Source organism: Meira miltonrushii (genome assembly GCF_003144205.1).
Source record: "Meira miltonrushii strain MCA 3882 unplaced genomic scaffold FA14scaffold_5, whole genome shotgun sequence".
NCBI lineage: Eukaryota > Fungi > Basidiomycota > Exobasidiomycetes > Exobasidiales > Brachybasidiaceae > Meira > Meira miltonrushii.
The window spans coordinates 901,144-923,108 of NW_020289947.1; the positions used below are offsets into that span (position 1 = coordinate 901,144).

General features: G+C 43.9%; 8 protein-coding genes across 8 annotated transcripts; 3 read left to right on the forward strand and 5 right to left on the reverse strand.

Moving 5' to 3' along the window:
* Positions 1 to 1,419: 1,419 nt before the first annotated feature.
* On the reverse strand, positions 1,420 to 2,667 carry FA14DRAFT_127013 (uncharacterized protein; the record flags this gene model as incomplete). Its single annotated transcript, XM_025496771.1, has 3 exons — positions 1,420 to 1,574; positions 1,647 to 1,785; positions 2,323 to 2,667. Coding segments are annotated over 3 exons (639 nt in total), but the record flags the coding sequence as incomplete, so codon positions are not given.
* A 257-nt stretch (positions 2,668 to 2,924) lies between these two features.
* Positions 2,925 to 3,935, reverse strand: FA14DRAFT_162433 (uncharacterized protein). The gene is made up of 2 exons (XM_025499606.1): positions 3,750 to 3,935; positions 2,925 to 3,656 (listed from the first exon to the last, which is right to left on the reverse strand). Exons 1-2 carry the CDS (start codon positions 3,819 to 3,821, stop codon positions 3,207 to 3,209), a joined length of 522 nt encoding a protein of 173 aa, XP_025352549.1. The 5' UTR covers positions 3,822 to 3,935; the 3' UTR covers positions 2,925 to 3,206.
* Positions 3,936 to 6,678: 2,743 nt separating this feature from the next.
* Positions 6,679 to 7,053, forward strand: FA14DRAFT_127419 (uncharacterized protein; the record flags this gene model as incomplete). Its single annotated transcript, XM_025496797.1, has 1 exon — positions 6,679 to 7,053. A coding segment is annotated over one exon (375 nt), but the record flags the coding sequence as incomplete, so codon positions are not given.
* Positions 7,054 to 8,066: 1,013 nt separating this feature from the next.
* Positions 8,067 to 10,576, reverse strand: FA14DRAFT_192484 (FYVE-domain-containing protein). Its single transcript, XM_025501939.1, has one exon. It carries the CDS (start codon positions 10,373 to 10,375, stop codon positions 8,138 to 8,140), a length of 2,238 nt encoding a protein of 745 aa, XP_025352551.1. The 5' UTR covers positions 10,376 to 10,576; the 3' UTR covers positions 8,067 to 8,137.
* A 155-nt stretch (positions 10,577 to 10,731) lies between these two features.
* On the forward strand, positions 10,732 to 13,021 carry FA14DRAFT_162436 (GTP-binding protein lepa). Its single transcript, XM_025499607.1, has one exon. The coding sequence runs from the start codon at positions 10,769 to 10,771 to the stop codon at positions 12,917 to 12,919; it is 2,151 nt and encodes a 716-aa protein (XP_025352552.1). The 5' UTR covers positions 10,732 to 10,768; the 3' UTR covers positions 12,920 to 13,021.
* FA14DRAFT_86545 (uncharacterized protein) lies at positions 12,655 to 14,284 on the reverse strand. The gene has a single exon (XM_025503007.1). It carries the CDS (start codon positions 14,204 to 14,206, stop codon positions 13,028 to 13,030), a length of 1,179 nt encoding a protein of 392 aa, XP_025352553.1. The 5' UTR covers positions 14,207 to 14,284; the 3' UTR covers positions 12,655 to 13,027.
* Positions 14,285 to 14,514: 230 nt separating this feature from the next.
* On the forward strand, positions 14,515 to 19,388 carry FA14DRAFT_175080 (uncharacterized protein). Its single transcript, XM_025500574.1, has one exon. It carries the CDS (start codon positions 14,644 to 14,646, stop codon positions 19,300 to 19,302), a length of 4,659 nt encoding a protein of 1,552 aa, XP_025352554.1. The 5' UTR covers positions 14,515 to 14,643; the 3' UTR covers positions 19,303 to 19,388.
* Positions 19,389 to 19,400: 12 nt separating this feature from the next.
* Positions 19,401 to 21,200, reverse strand: FA14DRAFT_150569 (uncharacterized protein; the record flags this gene model as incomplete). The annotated part of the gene is made up of 2 exons (XM_025497443.1): positions 19,401 to 20,120; positions 20,181 to 21,200. 2 exons carry the CDS (start codon positions 21,198 to 21,200, stop codon positions 19,464 to 19,466), a joined length of 1,677 nt encoding a protein of 558 aa, XP_025352555.1. The 3' UTR covers positions 19,401 to 19,463.
* Positions 21,201 to 21,965: the final 765 nt, after the last annotated feature.

The following is a 21,965-nucleotide window of genomic DNA, read 5'->3' on the forward strand; positions in this document are numbered from 1 at the left end:
TTCAAAGCCTGCCCTTTTCTTAGCGCGCTGGGCAGATGTGCAACAACATGCACTCACACAGCCCACGCGCGTAAAACCAGACCGGTGTACTGTTTAGGTGCTGCTCTCATGCAGGTCATTATAATTAGAAATTTTTTCATAATCGATTTAGGAGAACTTTGGATTGTGGTTGTTGTTGTTCTCTGTCTGAAAGGGGCTTTTTTATTATTAGATCAGGTGAGGGGAAGATACGGCGATCAATTTGCACCCTTTTTCTCCCCCCAAAAGATAGAAGGAAGTTTATTACTACGTATTGTAAGATTATGTGATTATTGAAGATCATCATACAATCATTTCCGCGGCGATGCTGTTCGTAATGCTCTCAGGGTCCATTTGGTGCAGGATGTATGAGATTTGTGTGGCGTATAATTAGTCGTCTTGGCTTAATTCAAAAGTCAACAACACATTTGCATTGCTGCAATTCATTGCCAGCTTCAATGCCGCCGGCTACCTTAAAGCATAATGCTCTCTTCCATCAATCCTTTCTCTTGCAGAAAACATCCGGAATCATTATGCCGTCCGTTAAATGCAGGACCACAAAGTTGGGCATTAGTATAATCATCACTTTCTCTCTTTTTTTTTTCGCGCAGAAAACAAAAAGCCCATGGACTTAGTAGCTGCCCTGCTTTCTTGCTCTATTAGCTTGCAAGCCTGCCTGCGCCAGGGCGGCCAACCCAGAGCCCGCCCATAAAAGAATACTTGGCAGTTTATTTTTCGGCCAATAGCTGCTACTGTTCTAAGCGTAACGTCAAAGATAAATAAGATTGATACAGGTAGAATACAATATACAGTGTGATGGTAAATCGGGATATAAATAAAGAGACCAAATGCTTAGTCGTCTTGCTCGGTATGATTATCATTCTCATTCATGGCAGATTGAGCTACTTGTTCTGCCAACTTTGTTCCTTTTCTTGGCCTACCCAAAGCTTCTTTTTCCTCTTCTTCCAATAATGCACATAAATCCATCTGCGTTAATGCTAAATCATGCTGACGTTCCAAATGACGTTGAACATCGTACAATCGAGAAAAGCGGAAAGAGCAGGAAGGTACTGATGTGTTGCCAATTCCTCCCTCTAAGGTTTCTTCATCTCTTAGACGACAGATTGTTGACCAGGGACATGAGAGAATACGACCTCGAACTTTACGTTTCTTTGCGAGATTGCTCTCATCTTTTTGTCCAATGATGAGTGATGTTGGAAGCGCGTCCAACTTTCGCTTCTGAGTACGAGGTCGATCTGCGAATGATTCAGGTACAGCACCACCTTCACGACGGAAAAAGTCATCATCTCCGTCATCATCTTCATCTGCTTCTGATGCATTATCACTATCATCCGCATCCGCATCCGATTGATTCGTACTGGAAATTGGTGTTGCCCATGAACATTTGTATTGATGACGCATGAGCGCTCTTTTGTTGGTAAAAGTACGCTGACAATCCGAATGAGGACAGCTAAAAGGCTTCTCGTTACGATGAACGGTACGTACGTGTAAATCTCGATTGTACTTGGACACAAATGTTTGCGTGCATCTCTTTGCTTCCTCTCCTTCCGCTATGTCTTCCATCAACCAGCCACATGAGAATGGATGGGAAGTATGACCGGATTCACCAGCTTGCTTGCCTTGCTCATCTTCGACTAAGAGAGGATGATATCGCTGCGTGTGCACTCGCAGATTGCGTGCATCTTTGAATTTCTTCTTGCACTCCATGCACATAGGCTTATGCTCATTCCGTTGATGTGCTTGCAACTCAGACCAGGTAGAAAATCGTACAGCTGATTGACCTTCCATCTGATGGCTCTCATGAAAGCAAACATACGGCAGCTCATTTGAAGCAGCGTGCTTCTGCTCAATATGTGCATTCCGTTTAGTGTTTGTGGGATATCGCTTTGTGCATCCAGGTTCTGTGCACGGGAAGGGCAGCTTAGAGATATTCTCGCCTTCTTCAATATCCGCTGCACTCTTTCCTATATCTGAATGATGAGTGCTTATGTGTGCACGAAGTAGCTTTCGTTTCGTAAATGTTGCCTCACAGTCGGCTATCGTGCATTCATAAGTTCCTGCTCTTCGAGCTCTTTTGCGTTTCTTGTTGCCATTCTGATCCCTCTCGAGCATCTTGATCGTCTCATCTTCCAGAGCCGATAATTCATCACAAGATGTACTATAGTTATGCATCTCCTTGATATGTCGAATAAGGTGTTGCCTAGTCAAGAATCGTCTCGCACATTGTGTTCCTGAAAGCGAGCCATACGCTGCAACTTTGAGCGTACATTGAAAAGGTCGAACCGTATCAATATCCTCTGCAACGGATGTTGATCGATTTGGTCCTTTGATCGAATGAGATTTCATATGCCTCTGTAAATGATCTTTTCGTCCGAACGTCTTTTCACAGTTTGGCTCTAGGCATTTGAATGGTCGTTCGCCTGTATGTGTTCGTTTATGATCTTCTAATTTGCATTCCTTGGTGAATGTTTTGCTGCAGCCATCGAATGGACACTGTAAGCCTTTCTTTGTGGATTTCTCCTCCAATGAATCAGATGCTTTCCTCTTCAATTGGATGGATGATGAAGTAGATGCGATAGGTTGTGAAGGTTGTACATTCTGCCGGGACTGATCTGAAAAGTCGGACATTGAGGCTTGCTGCAATGCCTGAGTATCACCTCTCGTCGGGAGGATAGCCACAGTGGCCATTTTTTCATTCGATCACCTCATAAAAAAGTCAATTTAGTGTTTGCCTGGATGTTGATTGCGGTCGTTATGAGCGGATGAAATTTCAATTCTTCTCATTTGGTGAAATTCTTAAAATTGACAAAGGCGCCGAATGAACCAAAATTATTCAAGACACGTGACACGCGCTTAGCCACCAAGAAGCAACAAAGATGATCATTCTCCATCAGTCATTCAGGATTCTCGCCGTGCGGAGACAGCTGCAACAAAAAGTAAAGAAGCATCTTCAATGCAGCGGCAAGTTTAATTCTCTTGCTCCTTATCTTCCATGTTTCTCTAATTCTTTGTGTCACAATCAATCATCAACTTACAAGCAGAGAACAGGTTTCCATTCGCTGTGACATTAGTACATGAAAGGTAGATTACCGTTCTAGACTGAATGGCAATTAAAATTGGGGGAAGAAGCAAACTCCCCTCAAAGTCATTGACATCCTTTCACTCCATTATTGCCTTCCCGATCCTTCTGAACCATCATTCGAAGGTGGTGCGCCACCAGAGCTTTGTGGAGTGGCGACCGGTTGACCTGATCCGCCCGTAGCTGCTTCTGCACCCGCACCACCACCTCCGACGATCAATTGAGGTTTTTCAATAACCAATCGTTCACCTTCATACATTCTATTTGTCAAAGCTGCCCTTCTCAAAACACTTAGGTCTTTTTTTGCCGTTTCATAAAACGTCTTTAAACGTTCTTCATCTGAAATTCCACTTGAAGAAGTGGAGGATGAAAGTGCATTGGGTATTGGTGATGCTAGCGTTGATGGTGATGCAAGTGTTGTCCTTCCACTTGCTTTTGATATAGGCGATGAAAGTGTTGCTTCGGATGCGGGTAATAGATTTGATCTAAACATATCTCTTGACCGTCTTAGAAAGTATGTTCGGAAATTGTATGAGGACTGTTAAGAGGGAGGATTGCGTTAGCATACTTGCGTCATTCGCCATCGCATACGCCAGCAGCCTGATTCTGCGCTCTTTTTGGCCATACTCACAAATGATTGCGCCGTATTGAGGTAATCGCGATAAAGCCGCAAGAATTGCTGTCGTGTGGGTGCAGCAGACATGGTGAAAGGAGTTGTTGTAGTGGTAGATTGCAATGAGTGCTTGTTGTTCCTACCAACTTATTGATTATGTTGTAAGTTGTTTCCTTGCCGATAAGAGTGAAGGAATAAATACAATCTCCGACAGTGTTTGTGTATAATGAATCTTTATCAGATGATGATCTTGACAAAAGATATGAATAATTGTTCTTCCGTAATGAGTGGCACACAAAAGAAAAGAAGGGCCAGTAGACTAACGCGTTCAAAAAGTGGCTTACTAAGAATAATCCAATTATGTAAGCACAAGTTCTCGGAGGAAACGCTTTCCTCTCCAATGGCCTCAATTAGACATTCATCTCCGGGGACAAAAGTGGAAGCGAAGCTTATATGATAGCATTGTATAAATGCTGCTGGTTAGTAATGCTCTTGTCAATTACATAAGTACAAACACAGATTATGTCATCAATTGGGATGATCTCGTCCACGGTCTTTATGGCTTTTGTGGTATTTGCAATTCGGCATTGATGATCTCAATCTCGTCGTCAAATAATCATCGAAAGCACTGAGAGTTATGCACCCTCTTTGCGTCCCCACTTGACCGTATGGTGTGCCGTGTGAATATGATGTATAGGCAAGCCACCTTTTAAAGTGGGGTCAGAATTGCCTTCTTCACAGCCACTCTAGCTTCGATCAGGTTATTATGTTTTCGATCATGATTACAAGGTGATGTTCTATGTGTCATGATAATCATCGGAACTTCCGAGAACATTCAAGGAAGCTGAATATGATTTTGATTAGTGAGCATCAACCGCATGCATTCACTCAGTCCACAGTCTTTCGCACGCATTTGGTCATGGTCAAAAGAGAGATTTCCGAAGCCACAACTAGGGAGGGTGTATATGCTATGATAGACACTCTTTTCAATTAATCCTGATTGCGAATACGGTAAGAAAAAGATGTTGTCCCTATCTCGAAGCGATTATGATCCGAAGTTCAACCGATGCCTTTGTGATAGGGTTCATCTCTTGACAAAATCACAATTCACTCACTCACTCACTCACTCCTGACCGGCAAGATCATACGACCGTACATTATGAATGGGGACCTCTTTTCCTCTTATGAGTGTATGTTGTAAGCCTGCGTTTTAATCTATGTATGTATGCAATCATTCAACCCGGTAAAGAGGGTGCAAAAATCAATACATTACGACAAAGGCAAGACTAAATTCAGGGTGTATTTTTTGTTTGAACTGGACGCGTTATGATTTTTGGGGTGTACTTTTGTGTTCATCAACTTTAGTGTACGCTCGCGCCTCTCTCGGTTCCAAAAACACCACTGAAAGGGAAAATCTTTAATCCTTCTTACCTGGCTCTTCTTCTTTCGGCGATTGATCATGGAAAGGTAGAGATGTGCGGGCATATACTGAGACAAATCCTTCCAAAGAAGCTTTTCTTTCTTAACAATCTTTCAATTGATCAACTGTAACTTCTTCTCGAGATCTCGATTGATAATTGGCTTTTCACATTATGATATTCCCTTGCAATTCTTCTTTGTTTGTAAAGAGCAACCCACAAAACAGCCTCACCCACTTTTGTGGATCCGAGTTTGCTCTTTTTCTTCTTCCCAATTACGCAAAGATCTGGTTAAGATCGGCGCTAAAGCAGGCGAAAATGAAAAGATGACAGCATACACAGTTTATGCTTGCATACAGCAAATCAACAGTATCCTCCCGTAAGAACCAGGGCGCAGTCTTGTCGATCAATTTGAATAAAAATCAGGCTAAGACGGTGTTCTTTTGCCGGCGCTTCGAGGGATTAGGCGCGACACCACTGTTGTGTTTAAACGAAGGAAAAATGCGGAAAATTCTATCTGGTCCCTTGAAATGGACTGAGCTGCTTACTGCTGGAAAACAGGCTGATCGCCGTGCTGATCCTGTCCATGCACTTGCCTGTAAATAGCTGCCGATTGTGCCTTTCTTCGATAAATGAAAATTTCTCCGTTTCTTTTTGTTTGTTTGCACGCATAACAACAGAATTGCCTTTCTGAGCAGCTCCCTCTTTTCTTTCTTTTCGACGTGCATGAACCTACTGTCAGATTGCCTATGAGTGCAGATAATCTCCCACAATTGGCGCAGTTTTTGTTACATTGGTAAGAAGAGCTTCCTTCCAAAAGAGGGACAGTTCAGTTGTAACTGCGCCTCATTCGTTTTTCGCCTGCATGCATATACCTATTCTTCTCACTTTATCAAGCATTGACCCCATAAACGCATTCTATGCAATCACACTCTTTTGTGAAACCTTTTTCCTCTAAGATCACCGGCTTAACTTTTGGAAGGAGTAGAGCTTAATTCGTGTCCCTCTTCTTTGTATGCATCTTCTTTCATCGTGCATCTCAACCTTCCGGTGCCGATAAATGGGGTTTCCCGATCACAAAAAGGGGAGGGAGGGTTTCTCTAAGAGAGAGAGAAGATTCGATGATGTGTGGTGGAAAATTGTACCTGAAGCGAATTGGGTCCCTTTTTATTACTTTTTGATCGTCGCTTCAAAGCACTAAATAGGCAATTAACGATTGCAAGACTGTATAGAACAAAGAGAGATCAACAACGGTTTGCCCTTTTTTTAACCGATCTTCGTTTTGCAGTTTGACTGATGATCAGCTGAGAAAGGTCTTTGCGATACTATCAGCCGAACATGCATAAAACACATTGACACTGATCAATTACCTTGTTTCCACGGTGACCTGATCATACACTTCCTTCCAATTAAGAAAGTATAAAAAGATCTCTTTCATTTCATTTTCTGGATCGTTTTCCCTTCATCTAATTCTCTTTCTCCCACTTCTATTCTCTCACATTCTCTCTCTAATCACTTCTTTCTACAAGATGTTCGTCACAAACGCAATCGTTGCAACAACATTTGCCCTTTTGGGTTTAAGCGCACAAGCAAGTCCAGTTCAAAAGCGTTCAACTTCTGGCCGTGGTACATTCTACAATGTTGGAATGGGTAACTGTGGTTGGGAAAGTTCATCAAACCAATACGTTGTCGCTTTGAACACCGCTCAATACGGTTCAACTTCTCAAGTTAGCGGTGCTTGCGGTCAAACTGTTACAATTAACTATGGCGGTAAAAGTGCTCAAGCCACAATCGTTGACTCTTGCCCAACTTGCCCTTACGGTGCTTTGGACATGTCAACCAGTTTGTTCTCTTATTTGACAAACGGTAACATGGGTTTGGGTGAAATTCAAATGAACTGGAGCTGGGGTAGCGGATCATCCAACAACAACAACAACAACAACAACAACAACAACAACAACAACAACAACAACAACAACAACAACAACAACAACAACAACAACAAGAGCAACAACGACAACGACAGCAACTCATCATCAAGCTCTTCTTCTTCATCTCCTTCCCCAACCCCAACCCAATCTTCCTCTTCTTCATCTAGCCCAAGTGCTACTGCCACTGCATCTGCCACTGCACCAAGCAACGAAGCCCAAAAGACCGTTACCGGTGTTCCAGAATGGTGGGCAGATATTGGTGATGCAGGATGTGCAGGAACAAAAGTTCCATCAGGAGCAGATGTTGCCGCAATTGCCCCATCCGGTAACGCAGAAGCTGATGATCTCTCAAAGATGTGCGGTAAATGGATCGAAATCACAAACACTGCAAACAACAAATCAACCAAAGCAATCGTCACTTCTTGGTTACCTGGAAATGACCGTAATAGCGTGGTCTTGGCTGATGCTTACAAAAAGATCGCTGTCATGAACGGTGATTCTCCAAACCCAATCGATCAAGTTAAATGGGGTTTCTTGAACTAAAGGAGAAGTCTTCTTAAGCGTGGGGTGAATCATCATCATCCCCCACTGCGAAGCCTTTCAAAATAAAAAAGCCTTTCTCTCTCTTGTCGTGTGCCGCGCGCGCGTACTGAAAAGGCAAAAGCATCCAACCCCAAGTCCTGGCCGACTCAAACACTCAACACACTATAGACGATCTTCCCCAGCAAGTAAACAGGCTCGCGCTTGCAACGGGAAAATCAACATCTCTTTTGTATACTCTCCTTTTCGTCTTCTAGCACTCATTCTTTCATACAAGGGTTTGTCATACAAATCATTATCCTTCTAGGATTTGACTTGTATAGACATTGGTTCTGGCATTTTACGGTTAATTGTCACCCCTTTTACCAATCTTTCTATTGCAGAGGATTGGCTGTATTTCTTCTTCTGATGTATATTATATTATACATACACATACATACACACCAAAAAGGCCATGGGTGCCCCTAATCAATAATAAAATTAACTTTTCAAAACAATCATTACATCGTCTGTCTGTCTACAACTGCTTCTGTAGTCGATCAATCTCTACTTCTAATTCACGGGCACTTTGATTAAGACTACTTGCATCTTGAAATTTACGTGCTTTGGAGGCACTGGCAGCATACTGTCGTACCAACGTTAGCTGTTGTTGCAAAACTGTCAATTGTTCTCGAACAGCAGAAGGATCTTCTTTTGTGGTGGACGTAGAACCTGCTTCTGAACTGCTATGCTTGTGACCCTTTATAGAAGATGGATTTGAACCGTTCCTAACGCTTTTTCCATTAGCTGATGAACTTTGCAACTTTGGTAAATTTTGTAAAGGGAACATGTTTGCTTGTAAAAATGTATTTGCTTGTGTCCAAATGGCAACTTTAAGCCTTGCCAAACTTGCATTCCCTTCATCATCTAAATTACGTATCTTTTTCGCAATCAAATCGTAATTTGCAAAATTGGCCAAAAGTTGTTTTCGTGCTTGTGCAGCGTCTCTCTGAAGCGCTAACGTCGTTCGATTCTTTGCTTTCATGGCTGCTATCGATAATGTCTCACTTTGAACAGGCTGAACAAGAGGATCATGGCTTTCTTCTTGATCTGCAGTACCTAATGCTGCTGCTGCGTCATGTTTTTGCAAACCCAAAATCATTTCTTGAAATTCAGGTAAAGATTGTTCAATCTCCTTTTGAAGAGATTTTAATGCTTCGTATAATTTCACATAAGTCGGCAGACTACCATCGTCCAGCATGTATTGTCGATGTAGGATCGTATCTTTGCATTCTCTACATATCCGTATTCCTCTCGTTCGTCCGTAGGCATCCAGATGCTTACTTGAAGCTTCATCCCATCGCGGTACATCTTTGATTTTTGTTCCGGTTTGATCATCAGCCACTACCAGACTACTACACTTCACTTGATCATCAGCCGGCAATTTCCCTTCTTCTGTATTGGTTGGCGGCGGTCCTGATATACCAGGAGGCAATGATAAATGCGGAGAAGCGCAAACCACACGACCACAAAGTCGACAATGATGTTTTCGAACGGTGAACGAAAAAGGTGTCGTACAAATCGAACATGCTTTTCTACTTTTATCGTCTTCCCAATTCACAATTCGCATCTCTTCATCACGTAGTCTTCTTTCCATTTCAGCCTGCAGACGTGCCTTTCGTATCGTTCCGGGTAACCATCCAGGTGCTAAACTGAATGCCTCTTCTTCGCTAAAGAGCGGGGTATCGTCATAATGCAAAGCAAACAATTTCTCCAATCTTCTCTCTAATCGTTGTGATTCCAATTCTGATCGACTCTTTCCTCCTTCTACATCTTGTGCGCCATTATTCGCACTTCGACTTGATTCTCCTCTGCCTCCTTGTTTCCGCCTAGTTCTTGCAGCTACAAATTCATCCGTTCGTATCCGATAGCTACCCTTTGGTTGAAAGCCGGCTCTGTAAGCAGTTCTTCTTCCTACACCATCGTCGTAAAAGCTACCATTAGGATCGAATTGATTTTGTGGCCCTCCAGTCGTTGCACCAAAAACCGGTGAAAGAGGTGCATTTGGCGTTTGCGTTGGTGAAGAAGTGGATGGTGTTGAATAATCCAAAGGCGAAACAGTTCTTAGCCTTTGCGCTGTGGACATATGATGAGGCAGATTGACCGGTACCGATCCATTAGAGATAGATCTGTTATGTGATGGAAGAGTTGAAGCTGTCATTGAATTTCGTTTGGAATGTCCGTTCATGCGATTGCTATCCGATTGAGCAGCAGCATTCAGTGGCTTTGTTGTACCGGAAGACGAGGTGGAAGGAACAGCCAGCGACGATGAAACCGTTCTCCGAGGAGGAGATTGCACTGGTACAGCTTTTGATGAACTTGCTTCTTGGTCTGCGTTAGATTTGCCTTTGCTGTCGTGAGTGCCAGGAGAAGCTGAATCGGGTGCTTTGGCTTTACCATTACTTGGCTTTGCCTTTAGCGATGAAAGGCTTCGTAGGGGAGGTGGAGCTGAGCCTGCGTTAGTCGAGGCATTAGTCGATTGATGGTACTGAGAGGTAGAATTGGCTGGCGATACGACTGGCCTTACAGTATTTGATACTTGCGAACGCTGTGCTATCGGTTGCTGGTTTGAGTATGTGGTATCCGCTGATGCATGTGATTGATTTGCAGAAGTAGCTTGTGGGATATCTCTCGAGCCACCAACAGAGACAGCCGATGCTGCTCTGCGATGGCTCTGATATGGAGTATAGGACAAGTTCGAATTTGAGGATGACATGTTGTCCTTCCTTGTGTTCGTTATTATTGTGTCATCATCAAATCGTGCGCTTTCAGTTTGTATAAGTCGTATTCAAAACCACAAATCCAGCCATACAGCTCCTTGCTAGCCTCTTGGTGATTGCCTTTGAGAGAAATGCCTCGGATGGTTATGTTGTGTGATGATTGATTGGATCCCGCCCTTGAGGAAGCAGGGTTTAGATGGAGGCCTGATAAGTATAAAAGCAGACAGGCTGTATGCCTTTAAATAACACTTAAAAGTGGGCTATTATTGATTAGTAGTCTCACGCGTAAGTAACTGGGCTGTACCTTCGTTTCGGCAATTTTTAGTCAAGAAAGTTTAATCAAAAGAGCATTACCTCCATCATCATCACCTCTTCAACAACATTATGTCATGGCGGTAAGGCTCATCAGGCCGATCAACTCGGCCATTCGAAGGCATTTGGCTACGGCTCCTCCTGCATCGTCAGCTGCTTTGTCCGGACTTATTACTGGCAAAAAATCGAATCTTTTGAATAGCCGCTTTGCACCAAATCAGAGCAAAAGTCCAGTTCATCAATGTCAAAGATTGTACAGCGCCCTATCTCCAGTGCAACGACATCCTCCTTCACTGTATGGACAGCTGCAACCGATTTCATTCAGCATCATTGCCCATATCGATCATGGAAAGTCAACTTTGGCAGATCGACTGCTTGAAATGACAGGTACAATTCCCATAGGTGCGGACGGACAAGTGATCAACAAGCAAGTTCTCGATAGCTTGAAAGTGGAACGAGAACGTGGAATCACAGTAAAAAGTCAAGCAGTCAGCATGATCTACGATGATGTAACTACCAAACAGAAATGGCTACTCAATCTCATTGATACGCCCGGTCACGTCGATTTTGCCTATGAGGTCAGTCGAAGTTTATCAGCTTGTCAAATTGCACTTTTGGTTGTTGATGCAACACAAGGCATTCAATCACAAACATTGTCTGTCTTTCGAGTTGCGATGGCACGAGGATTACGGATAATACCCGTTATCAACAAGATTGACCTTCCTGGAGCATCACCTGATGCAGTATTGGATCAACTTCATGAACGTTTGGGATTGAACGTGCTACCCGGCGAAAGTGAAGAAGCAATAATGGTCAGTGCAAAGACTGGAAAAGGTGTGGAAGATGTTTTGAAAAGACTTGTCGCTGTCGGAAGTGAATCCACCCAAGACGTTGGAGACGGTCAAGATGAAAAGATGCGATCGCTGGTATTTGATAGTTGGTACGATTCATACAAAGGAGTTGTAGCTTTGATCAGTGTCAAAGATGGAGCGATTCGAAAAGGTGACAAAATTGCATCTGCACATTCACGAAAACGATACGAAGTTCTCGATATTGGTGTGAACAGTCCCACTGCAATTGCCACGGGAATTTTGCGGAAAGGACAAGTGGGTTGGGTTATTTGCAACATGAAAAGTGTGCCAGAAGCATCAATCGGAGATACACTCCATCACGACAAAGTCAAAGTTGATCCTCTGCCTGGGTTTAAGCCCTCTGTGCCGATGATCTACTGCTCGGCTTTCCCAGTATCCTCGGCCGATTTCCCCAAATTAGAGATGGCAATTCAAAAGCTTGCATTGAATGACAGAAGTGTTACGTGGTCACGAGAAAGCAGTCTAGCTTTGGGTCAAGGTGTCAAGTTGGGACTATTGGGTGCATTACACATGGAAATCTTTCGAGCTCGTCTGGCGGATGAGTATGGAATGGAAGTATTGATCACCAATCCGACTGTGGCATATCGAATCGTACGACCAAATGAAGATGAGAATGAAGCGAAAGTGATTACCAATCCACTTGAATTTCCAGATGATGAAGTGATGCGCTCCAAGAGATCAACAAAGAATGGTCTTCAAATTCAAGAGCCAATGGTGATCGGTACTCTTACCTGCCCGGAAGAATATTTGGGTGCAATGTCGCAATTATGCTTTGATAGACGGGGAGAAGAAATTGATTTGATCTTTCAAGATGGATTCGGAACAGGCGAAGATGGTAAGCCTGTCGGCGCTGAAAATGCAGGAGGGGAAAGGTTGGTGATTATGAAACATCGCTTGCCATTATCAGAGATTGTGACGGATTTCTTTGGTGAATTGAAATCAAAGACGGCAGGATTCGCAACTTTCGATTATGAAGACGATGGCTGGCAAGCAAGTGATCTTGTCAGACTATCCTTCTTATTGACGGGGACGCCATTGGATGCGCTTTCACAAATCGTTCATCGTAGTAAAGCGGTAGACGTTGCAAAAGTATGGACGCAAAAGCTAAAGGACATCGTACCTCGTCAACAATACGAAGTCAACATTCAAGCAATGGTAGGCGGACGAGTTGTTTCAAGTGAAAAGAAGACTGCTTATCGCAAAGATGTTACTGCTGGATTATATGGAGGACATTATGAACGTAAATTGAAGCATCTCAATAAACAAAAGGAGGGAAAGAAGAGGTTACGAGCAATGAGTGTGGGTCGTGTACAAATCCCTCAAGAAAACTTTATGAAATTATTCGAAGCAAAATAGATCATTCATTACTCTCCATTCTTGTACTTTATCTCATACATTGCATTGTACAACAGGCAAAAAAAACAAACATTGCATACTTTTCCACATTAAATTGATGGCATTTATTTAACCACCTTTGGGTATCAAAAGGGATGCTGCCAAAGCAACAAATAGTCCGCTCACTTTTTCTTGTGGTGTATGGAAGTAAATTGAGGTGACCATAAGACTACCGGTCCATAACGTCAGCAAAGCGAGAATGGCTGAGATTGCGATCAAGTTTCGAGTAGCCAAAGTTTGTGATTGTTGTGCCGATGCTGAGAATGGGTTGACCGGTGCCCAAAGAGGACGAGGAAGGATGGAAGCGATCGATTGATGGAAAGAGGTAGGGAACAAGTACGGCAAGAATGGCGTGATTTCTTCCAAAAGGTAAAGAGAGGAAATGATCAAAATATAGGTATGACCCGATATATCATGACCTCCTTTCCATCGTGGTCTCAGAATTCCCGCTGAGACATTAGACGTGCCAAACGAATTGAACAATTGCGGATGGCTCTTTTCCGAAAGTGAGGCACCGGTATAGCAATGCTGTGTTTCAATCGTACTCGGCAAGAGTGAATTGATTGCTGAAGAGCTTGTTTGTGGAGTACTATGATGCACAGGCACACAGACAGCTCCGGTATAATGACGAATGCGTTCCATAACGGGCGGGCCTAAGAACCATCTAGCAAAGAATACCCAAAGGATTGTAGCGATTACATAACGTAAAAGCGAAATGGATAATGCGCCCATAACTGTAGCTTGCAGATCTACATCATCATTTGTACTTGCGGAAGTGCCCCTTTTTTGTTGTCTTTCTACACGTTTTTCCTTTTTCTCCTTTACAGCGCTATGATCTTCACTTCCGCTTTCGGTTCTGACAATATCAGGTCTTGGAGTTTTGCTTCTTACCGTAACAGCTTGTGCGATGAATGCAAGTGTAGTCCAAAACCAAGCAAACTTTGTGAACAATCTGTTCAATAAATTTCTCCTGTCTGCCAAGAATGTTGTTGGAATATTTGCGATAACTTTGCTTATTCCTTCTTGTGCATCAGCGACTTCTGAAGGATCTTCATCCGCTGTTAATGATTCGGCAGCATTGGTTGCTATTGTTCCAAGATTAGAAAGTAAAACGTTGTATGAATGCGTTCCATGTAGGAGAGAATATATTGTTCCACTCAATACGATTGCTGTAAAGAATCCCATATACACCAGATTGTACCTTTCCAGGTTAAGTGGAAGGCCAGAAGCCCTTGCACCAGGTCTCATTTTGAGATGTTCTTAAACTGGATATGGTGGAATGATAGCAAGTATGACATTCTTCTTAAAATGCCATTTCTCTCAAGGTTGCGTGGAGGTTGAGAGCGGTTAAATATTAATTGGGCATTTACACAGCCAGGCAAAAGCAAAAGTCAGAATTGGCACGCGATAACAAATACAATAGACGTGGAGTAATGCAAAGGCATTTAAAAATTAAACAGCCAATGCCCCTGCTGTGTACGATGATAAAAAGTGTTATTAGCGTAAATAGGCTCTTAAGCTGTTGCTCATTCGGCTGAAGATACTTCCCATGCAAATTGGATATTCAAGTCACCGCCTAATCAGCACCACCAACACACAAGAAGTAATAGACAGGCTCAAAAAGGCCATATCATTCTACATCTTATTATGAACACTGTTGATAGACTTCTTATCAGCAATGCATAATGCCTAAACGTGAAGGTCCTGAAGATGGCGGTCTACTACGACCGCCAGGATCATCTTCAAGGTCAAGGCCTACAAGTGCAGGTAATCAAAGAGGTCCTTATTCTGGTAATGCAGCTTTTGCAAGTTCTTCATCTTCTGTAAATAGCATCTTACGTCCTGCAGATGCTTCAACAGCAGCAATCATTCAAAATCCTACTGCTGCCAACCAAGTTGGAGGAGGTCCGGTTGATGCTACAGAAGCTCCCTTTCTCACCTCTTTGGAAGCGCATTTTGGCAGAATGACCTTGACTGCACCTGATAATATGCTAAGACGAAAGCAAGAAGAGAAGGAAAAGAGACAAAAAGCTCGTAAACGTAAAGCAGAAAGAGCCGAAGCTGCAATCTTGGCATTGAGTGGAGTTACGGACACTACCGGTCAAAGATCAGTGACACCCACTCAAATCTCCAATACAGCCATTCCCAATACAGTTTACACAACTGAAATATTGGGAACAGCAAGACGGCGACCAGGCTTAACAGCATCTCGATCATCTTCCAACCTGCAAACAATCACAAGTACTAATGCTAACGAAACTCTACGATCAAGATCTCCAACCCGTCCACCTCGACCGCATAGCGCACAAAATGCTACAAGGAGCGATACAAGCCCGGAAAGGAGACCTTCTGCAACTATAGCTACTGGCACTGCCTCGGGCAGTAATGGTGCAACGAGACCTGCGACGTCTCAAGAAACAAGAAAGGTCAGAAGGAAACAGAGACCGCAGCGACAAGCTCAAGGTGCAACATCTGGCGAAGAACACGCTGTCCATACACAAAATGTATCTTCACCTAGACGCAATCAAAGGACGGCATCTGGCGGAGCAGCTCGATCGGCAGTACGAGCAGAAGCACTGAGGAGAGCGACACAACGGAGGCGTGATATCTACGCTGACTTATCTACGATGGGTCTACCGGGAGCTTCCGACTCAGAACCTGAAGAAGGTCCTCCTCCATTTCCTGCGAATGCTACAAGGCCAATCTCGCCTCCTCAGCTACCGGTAGATGGCGAAGAATGGACCGAAGAGATGCGAAGACGACAAGAAGAATACTTTACAAACAAACCACCTGACAGTCCTCCTCCAGCATTTCGTAGTGAAGATGAAGATGCAGGGCCGTCTCATACTGGAAGACGTGGAAATGCGGACGACAGAAGCATTTCGACAGATGAAGATAGCGATAATCAACTTGATGAAAGCATCAGTGAGGAAAGAAGGTTATGGGAAGAAGATGTTGCTGCAGGATTTACATTCGAAGAGCGTCTGGAGCGCGAAAGACAGAGAAGGTCAGAATCTGAAAGAGATACTTCTACCCCGCAAGCATTGCCGAATCTCAGTCTGGGACAGGCAGTCATGGCAGCTCGTGCACGTCGAAATGCTCCAGAGGAGCGGACAAGTGTTCCTGTAGAACCCACAAATCCGGAACCAGAGAGCTCAATCCAGCAAACTTTACGCAAAACAGCACATCGTCGAACAGCATCTGAAGGAAAGGATGAGGCCAATCAGCCTCCGGTACAGGAAAGACATGCAAGCCGAAATGCAGCTGTGGGAACCGGAAGAGGTCTAGGGGAACAGAATGAGAGAGAAGTGCTCAATCATCACGGAAAAGTGACAAAGATTCGACCAAGGCCGGCCAGCGAATCTCATTCACGCTTTCGTGATGATGCTTCTGCTGCCGCAAACCGTAGACTTGCCCTTTGGGCTTCTGCAAAAGCTCAGGCAAGTGGTGTACAAGCACAGTCAGCTGCTGGTCCTTCGTCGATGTTGCGATCAAGTAGCGAGAATCAAGCAACAACACCAGAACTACAATCTATCATGTCAGAAATGAGCGAGCAAAGTTCACGACAAAGACCTGAACGTAAACAGACTTCTTCGAGCAGTGGTGTGGATGAAGGACCGGAATCATCCGATTCGGAAGCAGAATGGGCAAAAGAAGAAAAGCAGTTCAAACGAATGCAACGAAAAGCTTCACAAAATGCACAAGCAATCGTTGATTCGTCTGATGAGGAAGATGCAGGCTCAGATGTGGAAGCGAGTATGCCTGGAGCTTTGCATAGCGAGCGCAGTAGACGTGCACCTGTTCAACTTCCTGAACTGGGCAAAGTTGGATCAAGCGTACCAAGAGCACCACCACCGTTGGTATTGGGTCGATCACGCGGAGGAGCAGCGTTTGACAGTAGCAGTGAAAGCAGTAGCGAAAGTGATGTGAATCGAATGGAGGAAGATGAAGACTCTAATTCAGACTCACCTCCTGAGGCTGACGACGGTCCCAGTGCACCCAAAACAGAAGGAGAAATTACAGAGACAACGATCGACAAAGGTAAACAGCCAGTTCGACCGCTTCCAAATCTTCCTTCAAGCGAATCTGTGGTCCACTACAGTACTAGTGAAGGTGATGTGAATAGCATTCGCGCTGGAATGTTTGAAGAAGACGGTGCGAGCAGTAGAGATTTCACCGATGAAGAGGGAAATGATGATTTCCAAAATACATCTTCCACCTTACATGCCGATCGACCTGCCGTGCAAAATCGTCTCAAAGACTTATTTGCTGCACGTTTATCACCTTCAGAATTAGGTGAGCCTTCAACATCTCAAAGTGCATCTCGTGCCTCGCTTGAACGATTGTTTGACGTACCTATTGATGGAAGAGCAGGACAATTGAATGACGACGCTCGTAGACCCTCGATGACTGAACAGCTGCCGCACGACACACGTCAAGCAAGTGCAGAGACCAGTTCTCGGCCACAGTGGGCGAATGATGCAAGTTCTATAAGAAACAGACAAACCATTGACTTTACCCGTACAACTCCAAGGATGGAATCGATGAATGAACAGCAAGCACGTAAAGAGGCTTTAAACTCACTTTCTCAATTGCAGCGCAATCAAGATTCACTGCCCGCTGGTGTCGATCGTGATTCTTTGGCAGCTTTGGAAAGATTGTTGGCTCGTACGACTCCTTCAAACGCTCGAGCAACAACCTCAAATGGATCTGAGCCGCTCATGGCCGAACCGAGTAAGTTGATGCGATCAGGCGCAATCGGAAATCGTCAAATGACATCCTCTTCTTTTTCAAACCCAAGAAGCATCAATGCACCTAGACCTTTGGGTAGATTGCCTACAATCACAGATGCAACTCGACATTTTCCACCTTCGCAAGCACGTAGGATGGAAGAAGAATCTTCACGAATGCAAAATATATCCCGTCGTCCTGCTTCGATGATGGGAACACCAAGCTGGATGGCATACATACCCCAACAAGAAAGGGCAAGGTTGCCCAATCCAATGCAGCCAGACGTACGTTTACACGAAGGTGGGGAGAACGTCGATGTACCACCACGTAATCCTTCACCTACACGCGGCAGTAGAATACAAGCAATGGTGAATCGTTTTGAACAAAATGCAGGCTCTGACCGTGATTCAATGGAAAGAAGACCATCTTCGCCAACGAAAAACCAACCGGATTTGCAAAGACAGTCATCGCAATCTTCTTTATCTCGTGTAAGTAGCGAGCAGCCCCAAGCGAGAGAAGAGCCGTTGAGAAGGCGACCGCCACCCCCTCCACCACTATTTGGACAACGTAGAAATGGATCAATATCTCGAGTGGCATCAAACGAAGAGCAACAGCCGCCTGTACAACTATCCCACAGCTCTTCACAAGCTTCAATGGCACGAGCTTTGCATACTATTGCAGTTGAACGACAAAGACAACTTTCCAGTAGCAGTAGTTCTGCTGGCTCTTCTGCTTTCAATTCGCCTGTTTTGCCTCCTAGGCCTACTTTCTCGGTCAATTCGGGAGCTGCACAACAACCACCACAACTTCCACCCCGATTTGGTGGCTTCCCTGAACGTCAACGATCACGACCTTTACCTATACCCCCGAACATCTTGCCAAATGAGCGGACAGAAACACCCTCTCCTCCCGCTGTGCCACGAAGGGTGTCTGAGCAATTGCGACAGGAGATCCGTGAAGCCAGCCCAGTGCCCAGTCAAGATCGTGTAGAGACACCAGAACCACCAGTGCAAGATGTGGGAGAAGAAGTGCAGCGCGATTCACCGGTGAATGATACCATTGTTGAAGAGACGGATAATACACCTTCACCAACCGCCTCCAACAGTGTAGCTGAACAGCCTTCGCAAAACAATCCAAGACGTATTGCTTCACTTGGTATTACGGATTTGGATATTTTCGCATCAAGACTTGCGGAAGAAAGGTTGAGGAACACATCCGGTTCAGGCGGAGATGGACAAGAAAATGGTGAAGAAGACGATGGACAAGAACAAGGCAGGGATACGTATGACGATTTACATCTTTTAGCTGAATTCTTAGGTCCTGCAAAAGCGCCCGGATTAACGCAAGATGAAATGGAACGTTTGCCAGTCGGAAAAGTTGAAGTTTTACGAAGAAGAATTGTGGGTAAACGTGAAGATGGAAGGGATAAAGTCAAACTAGCTTTAGCCGTTGCGGGTGTTAAAGTGGAAAGGTGTGCTGTTTGTTTGGTTCAATTCAAAGAAGGTAATCTGGCTTGCGTATTTCCTTGTTTGCACGTTTTGCATGAACAATGTGCTGCAAAACTTTTGCGAAATACCAAACAATGTCCAACATGTCGATCCGACGTTGTGTAAATCAGCATTCTTACGACCCAAGCAAAGCATTGTATTTATATTTTTGCACTATATTTAACCAAAATTAATGATGATAACGATCACACATACACACAATTAGCTTCTATTTCTCATTAATTGCGATGCGAGATATAAAAAAAGATACACAGTTTAAAGCCCCCTCAAACCCAATCTTCATCTTCATCGCTAATATCTCCATCAGCAATACCTTGAGCAAGCTCACGTTCACGTTCACGAGCGGCCGAAGCAGAATCCAATTCGGCTTTGTGATTGTTAAGTGGATAACGCATTGCTTTTACACTTTCGTTGTGTAATTGCAAGCAGAAATTAATTCTTTGTCGTAATTGTGCTTGAGGTTCATTTGTACTATAAACATCACCGGTTTCACGACTGGTCATTTCACCACGTTCATGGTTTACCTGTGCTTCAATCACACCATCGCGAATTGCTTTTGCAACAATATACTCCGCATCTTCCTCGGATTCCAAATGAAGCTTCTTGGTGATATCTGCCAAACTGATACGAGAATATGCCAAAGAGATTGTACGAATTCCCGTTTTGATCACATTGTGACGTAACCTCAAGATCAAGCTGTACGTCTTGTCAGCTTGGAAGAGAGTTGTATACGTGGACAGAGTCTTTGAGAATCTTGAAAGGTCTCCAACACGCACAGCTTGAACGATCTCCATGTATGGCGCTAGAGCTTTCTTCAAGATTGGCATGCGGAAAATACTTCTTTCTGGAATGTCTCCCATCAATAATTCAACGACCACAAGATATTTGTAAGCAGTTTGAAGGAATCCAACTCCAGCTGGTGTCTTTTGAGATTTTTTGAGTTCAGCTTTTAGTGTCGCATACGCATCTGGCACTTCTTCAACATCGTCCTTCTTCGCATCAGAATCTTCTTTCTCGCCCTTCTTTTCTCCTTTGCTTGTTGTGGTTGTACTTGGCTTTTCCTCCTCCTCTGTCAGTGAGCTTGGCTGGGGTGCTCTTCGGATAGCTTGCTGCAGATGGGTGTGTGCTTCGGTGTAATTCAATTGAACTGCACGAATTCGTCCTACGTAGTACTCGTATCTTGCAATCTGTCCGTTTCCAGCTTGAGCCCTTGGGAATGGAGCGCGTGCAACGAGCTTGTCAGCTTGATCGTATAAGTTGGATTCCACAATGTATGATCGTAGCAGCAGATTCTGCACAGTTGCATTTGTCTCGACGTCATGTCGCAATGCTGCGGTACGATGAATTGATAGAAGTGCAGTACGTTCTTCTGCCAATCCTCCACTTTTGCCTTGTGCTTTGAGAATTTCGATGCATCTTGCAAGGTAATACACAGTACGTGCCATCGTTTGATCAAGTGTACGTTTGTTTGCTGTTTGCATCTGTGTTAATGAAGATCTTGCCAAATTCAAAGCTTCTGAAACATGATTTGTGTCGATCAAGTAAACGGCAACCAAAAGCGAAAGGTATGCATCAAGATCTGCCGTTGCCTCTGCCACATGTTTGAATGGTGTATCGGTTGCGTCTTTAGTTGTGGTCTTTTTGGCATTGTCTGCTTTAGCAGAATCTGCTGGTACATCAACATCCATTGAATCAGCTGTTGCTGTTTTTACGGAAGATGTTTGAGCTGGCGTGTAAGGATGAGGAAGATGAGATAGCAATTGAGCCCGAACAGGAGATTCTTTGAGGGTTCCCTCTTCTACCAATCTAGCCAGCACATCTGGATGCAAAATGCATAGCTTACGTGTTGAAGTGATTGTTCGAATAGCACGAGCAGCAAATCTAGGTTCCAAATGTACCACCGATCGTACAATCAATGCTAAATTATGACGCAATAACGATAACGATAAATCCTTAGGTGAACGTGGTGTGATTGGCTTGGTTGGCTTTACGCCATTTTCCATTGCTGCTTCCTTCTCTTTTATCTTTGCTGCAGAAGTCATATTTGCGTCTGGCATTCTATGAATGATTGTTTGAGAATGGTGGCAGAAGGTTGTTATTAGTGTGCATACGCGAAGGATGACGTCCCTCACCAACAACACGCAAGCTTCGCGGCCTCTCACGCGCTCAGGCCAGGGTAAATTACATAATCAATATCTATGTGCACGATTTGCTGAGAATTTATCTGGACATGAATTTGTAAATTCAAATTTCACTTCCGTGCTTCAACAATAATGTATCGAGACTGGTATGACAGTACTTTGACAAATCGATGAGAATTAACAATTACGGTATTTAATCGAGTCCGGTCGGGCAACATATTGTGAAAGATGTAAAATGGCCAATAGAGCTGTTGCATTGTGTGTTCACTTTTCACCGTGACATATCATTACGACATGTGGCGATGACTTTCGATACAGAGGGAAAAAAAAGTGACAGAGTCTATTGAAAGACAGAAATGCTAATTCAATCTCAATTTGAGGGGAATGTGTCCGAACAGAATAAATTTTTTATGTACAAAGCTAAATCTGTAAATTTTCGCAAAAGTATGTGTTCCAAAACCAAATTGACATTTCTATTTTTACATATAACCAAGCGGATAAGAACAGGCTGTACAGTTTTGTCCAACTTCCGGTGCCGCTCGTTCAATCCAAATGTGCGGCGGCGCTGTTTGCCTGAATGACATATCTCTACAATCAAGATCCGACACGTGTATACTTCAACCTCTC

What these genes read in the sequence shown, in the direction of transcription:
- FA14DRAFT_162433 (XM_025499606.1), bottom strand. Translation starts at nt 3,821, where the DNA reads ATGTCTGCTGCACCCACACGACAGCAATTCTTGCGGCTTTATCGCGAT. An exon ending in TCAATACGGCGCAATCATTT is followed by an intron (nt 3,657 to 3,749) that starts GTGAGTATGGCC and finishes CCCTCTTAACAG; the next exon opens with TCCTCATACAATTTCCGAAC.
- FA14DRAFT_192484 (XM_025501939.1), bottom strand. Translation starts at nt 10,375, where the DNA reads ATGTCATCCTCAAATTCGAACTTGTCCTATACTCCATATCAGAGCCAT.
- FA14DRAFT_162436 (XM_025499607.1), top strand. Translation starts at nt 10,769, where the DNA reads ATGGCGGTAAGGCTCATCAGGCCGATCAACTCGGCCATTCGAAGGCAT.
- FA14DRAFT_86545 (XM_025503007.1), bottom strand. Translation starts at nt 14,206, where the DNA reads ATGAGACCTGGTGCAAGGGCTTCTGGCCTTCCACTTAACCTGGAAAGG.
- FA14DRAFT_175080 (XM_025500574.1), top strand. Translation starts at nt 14,644, where the DNA reads ATGCCTAAACGTGAAGGTCCTGAAGATGGCGGTCTACTACGACCGCCA.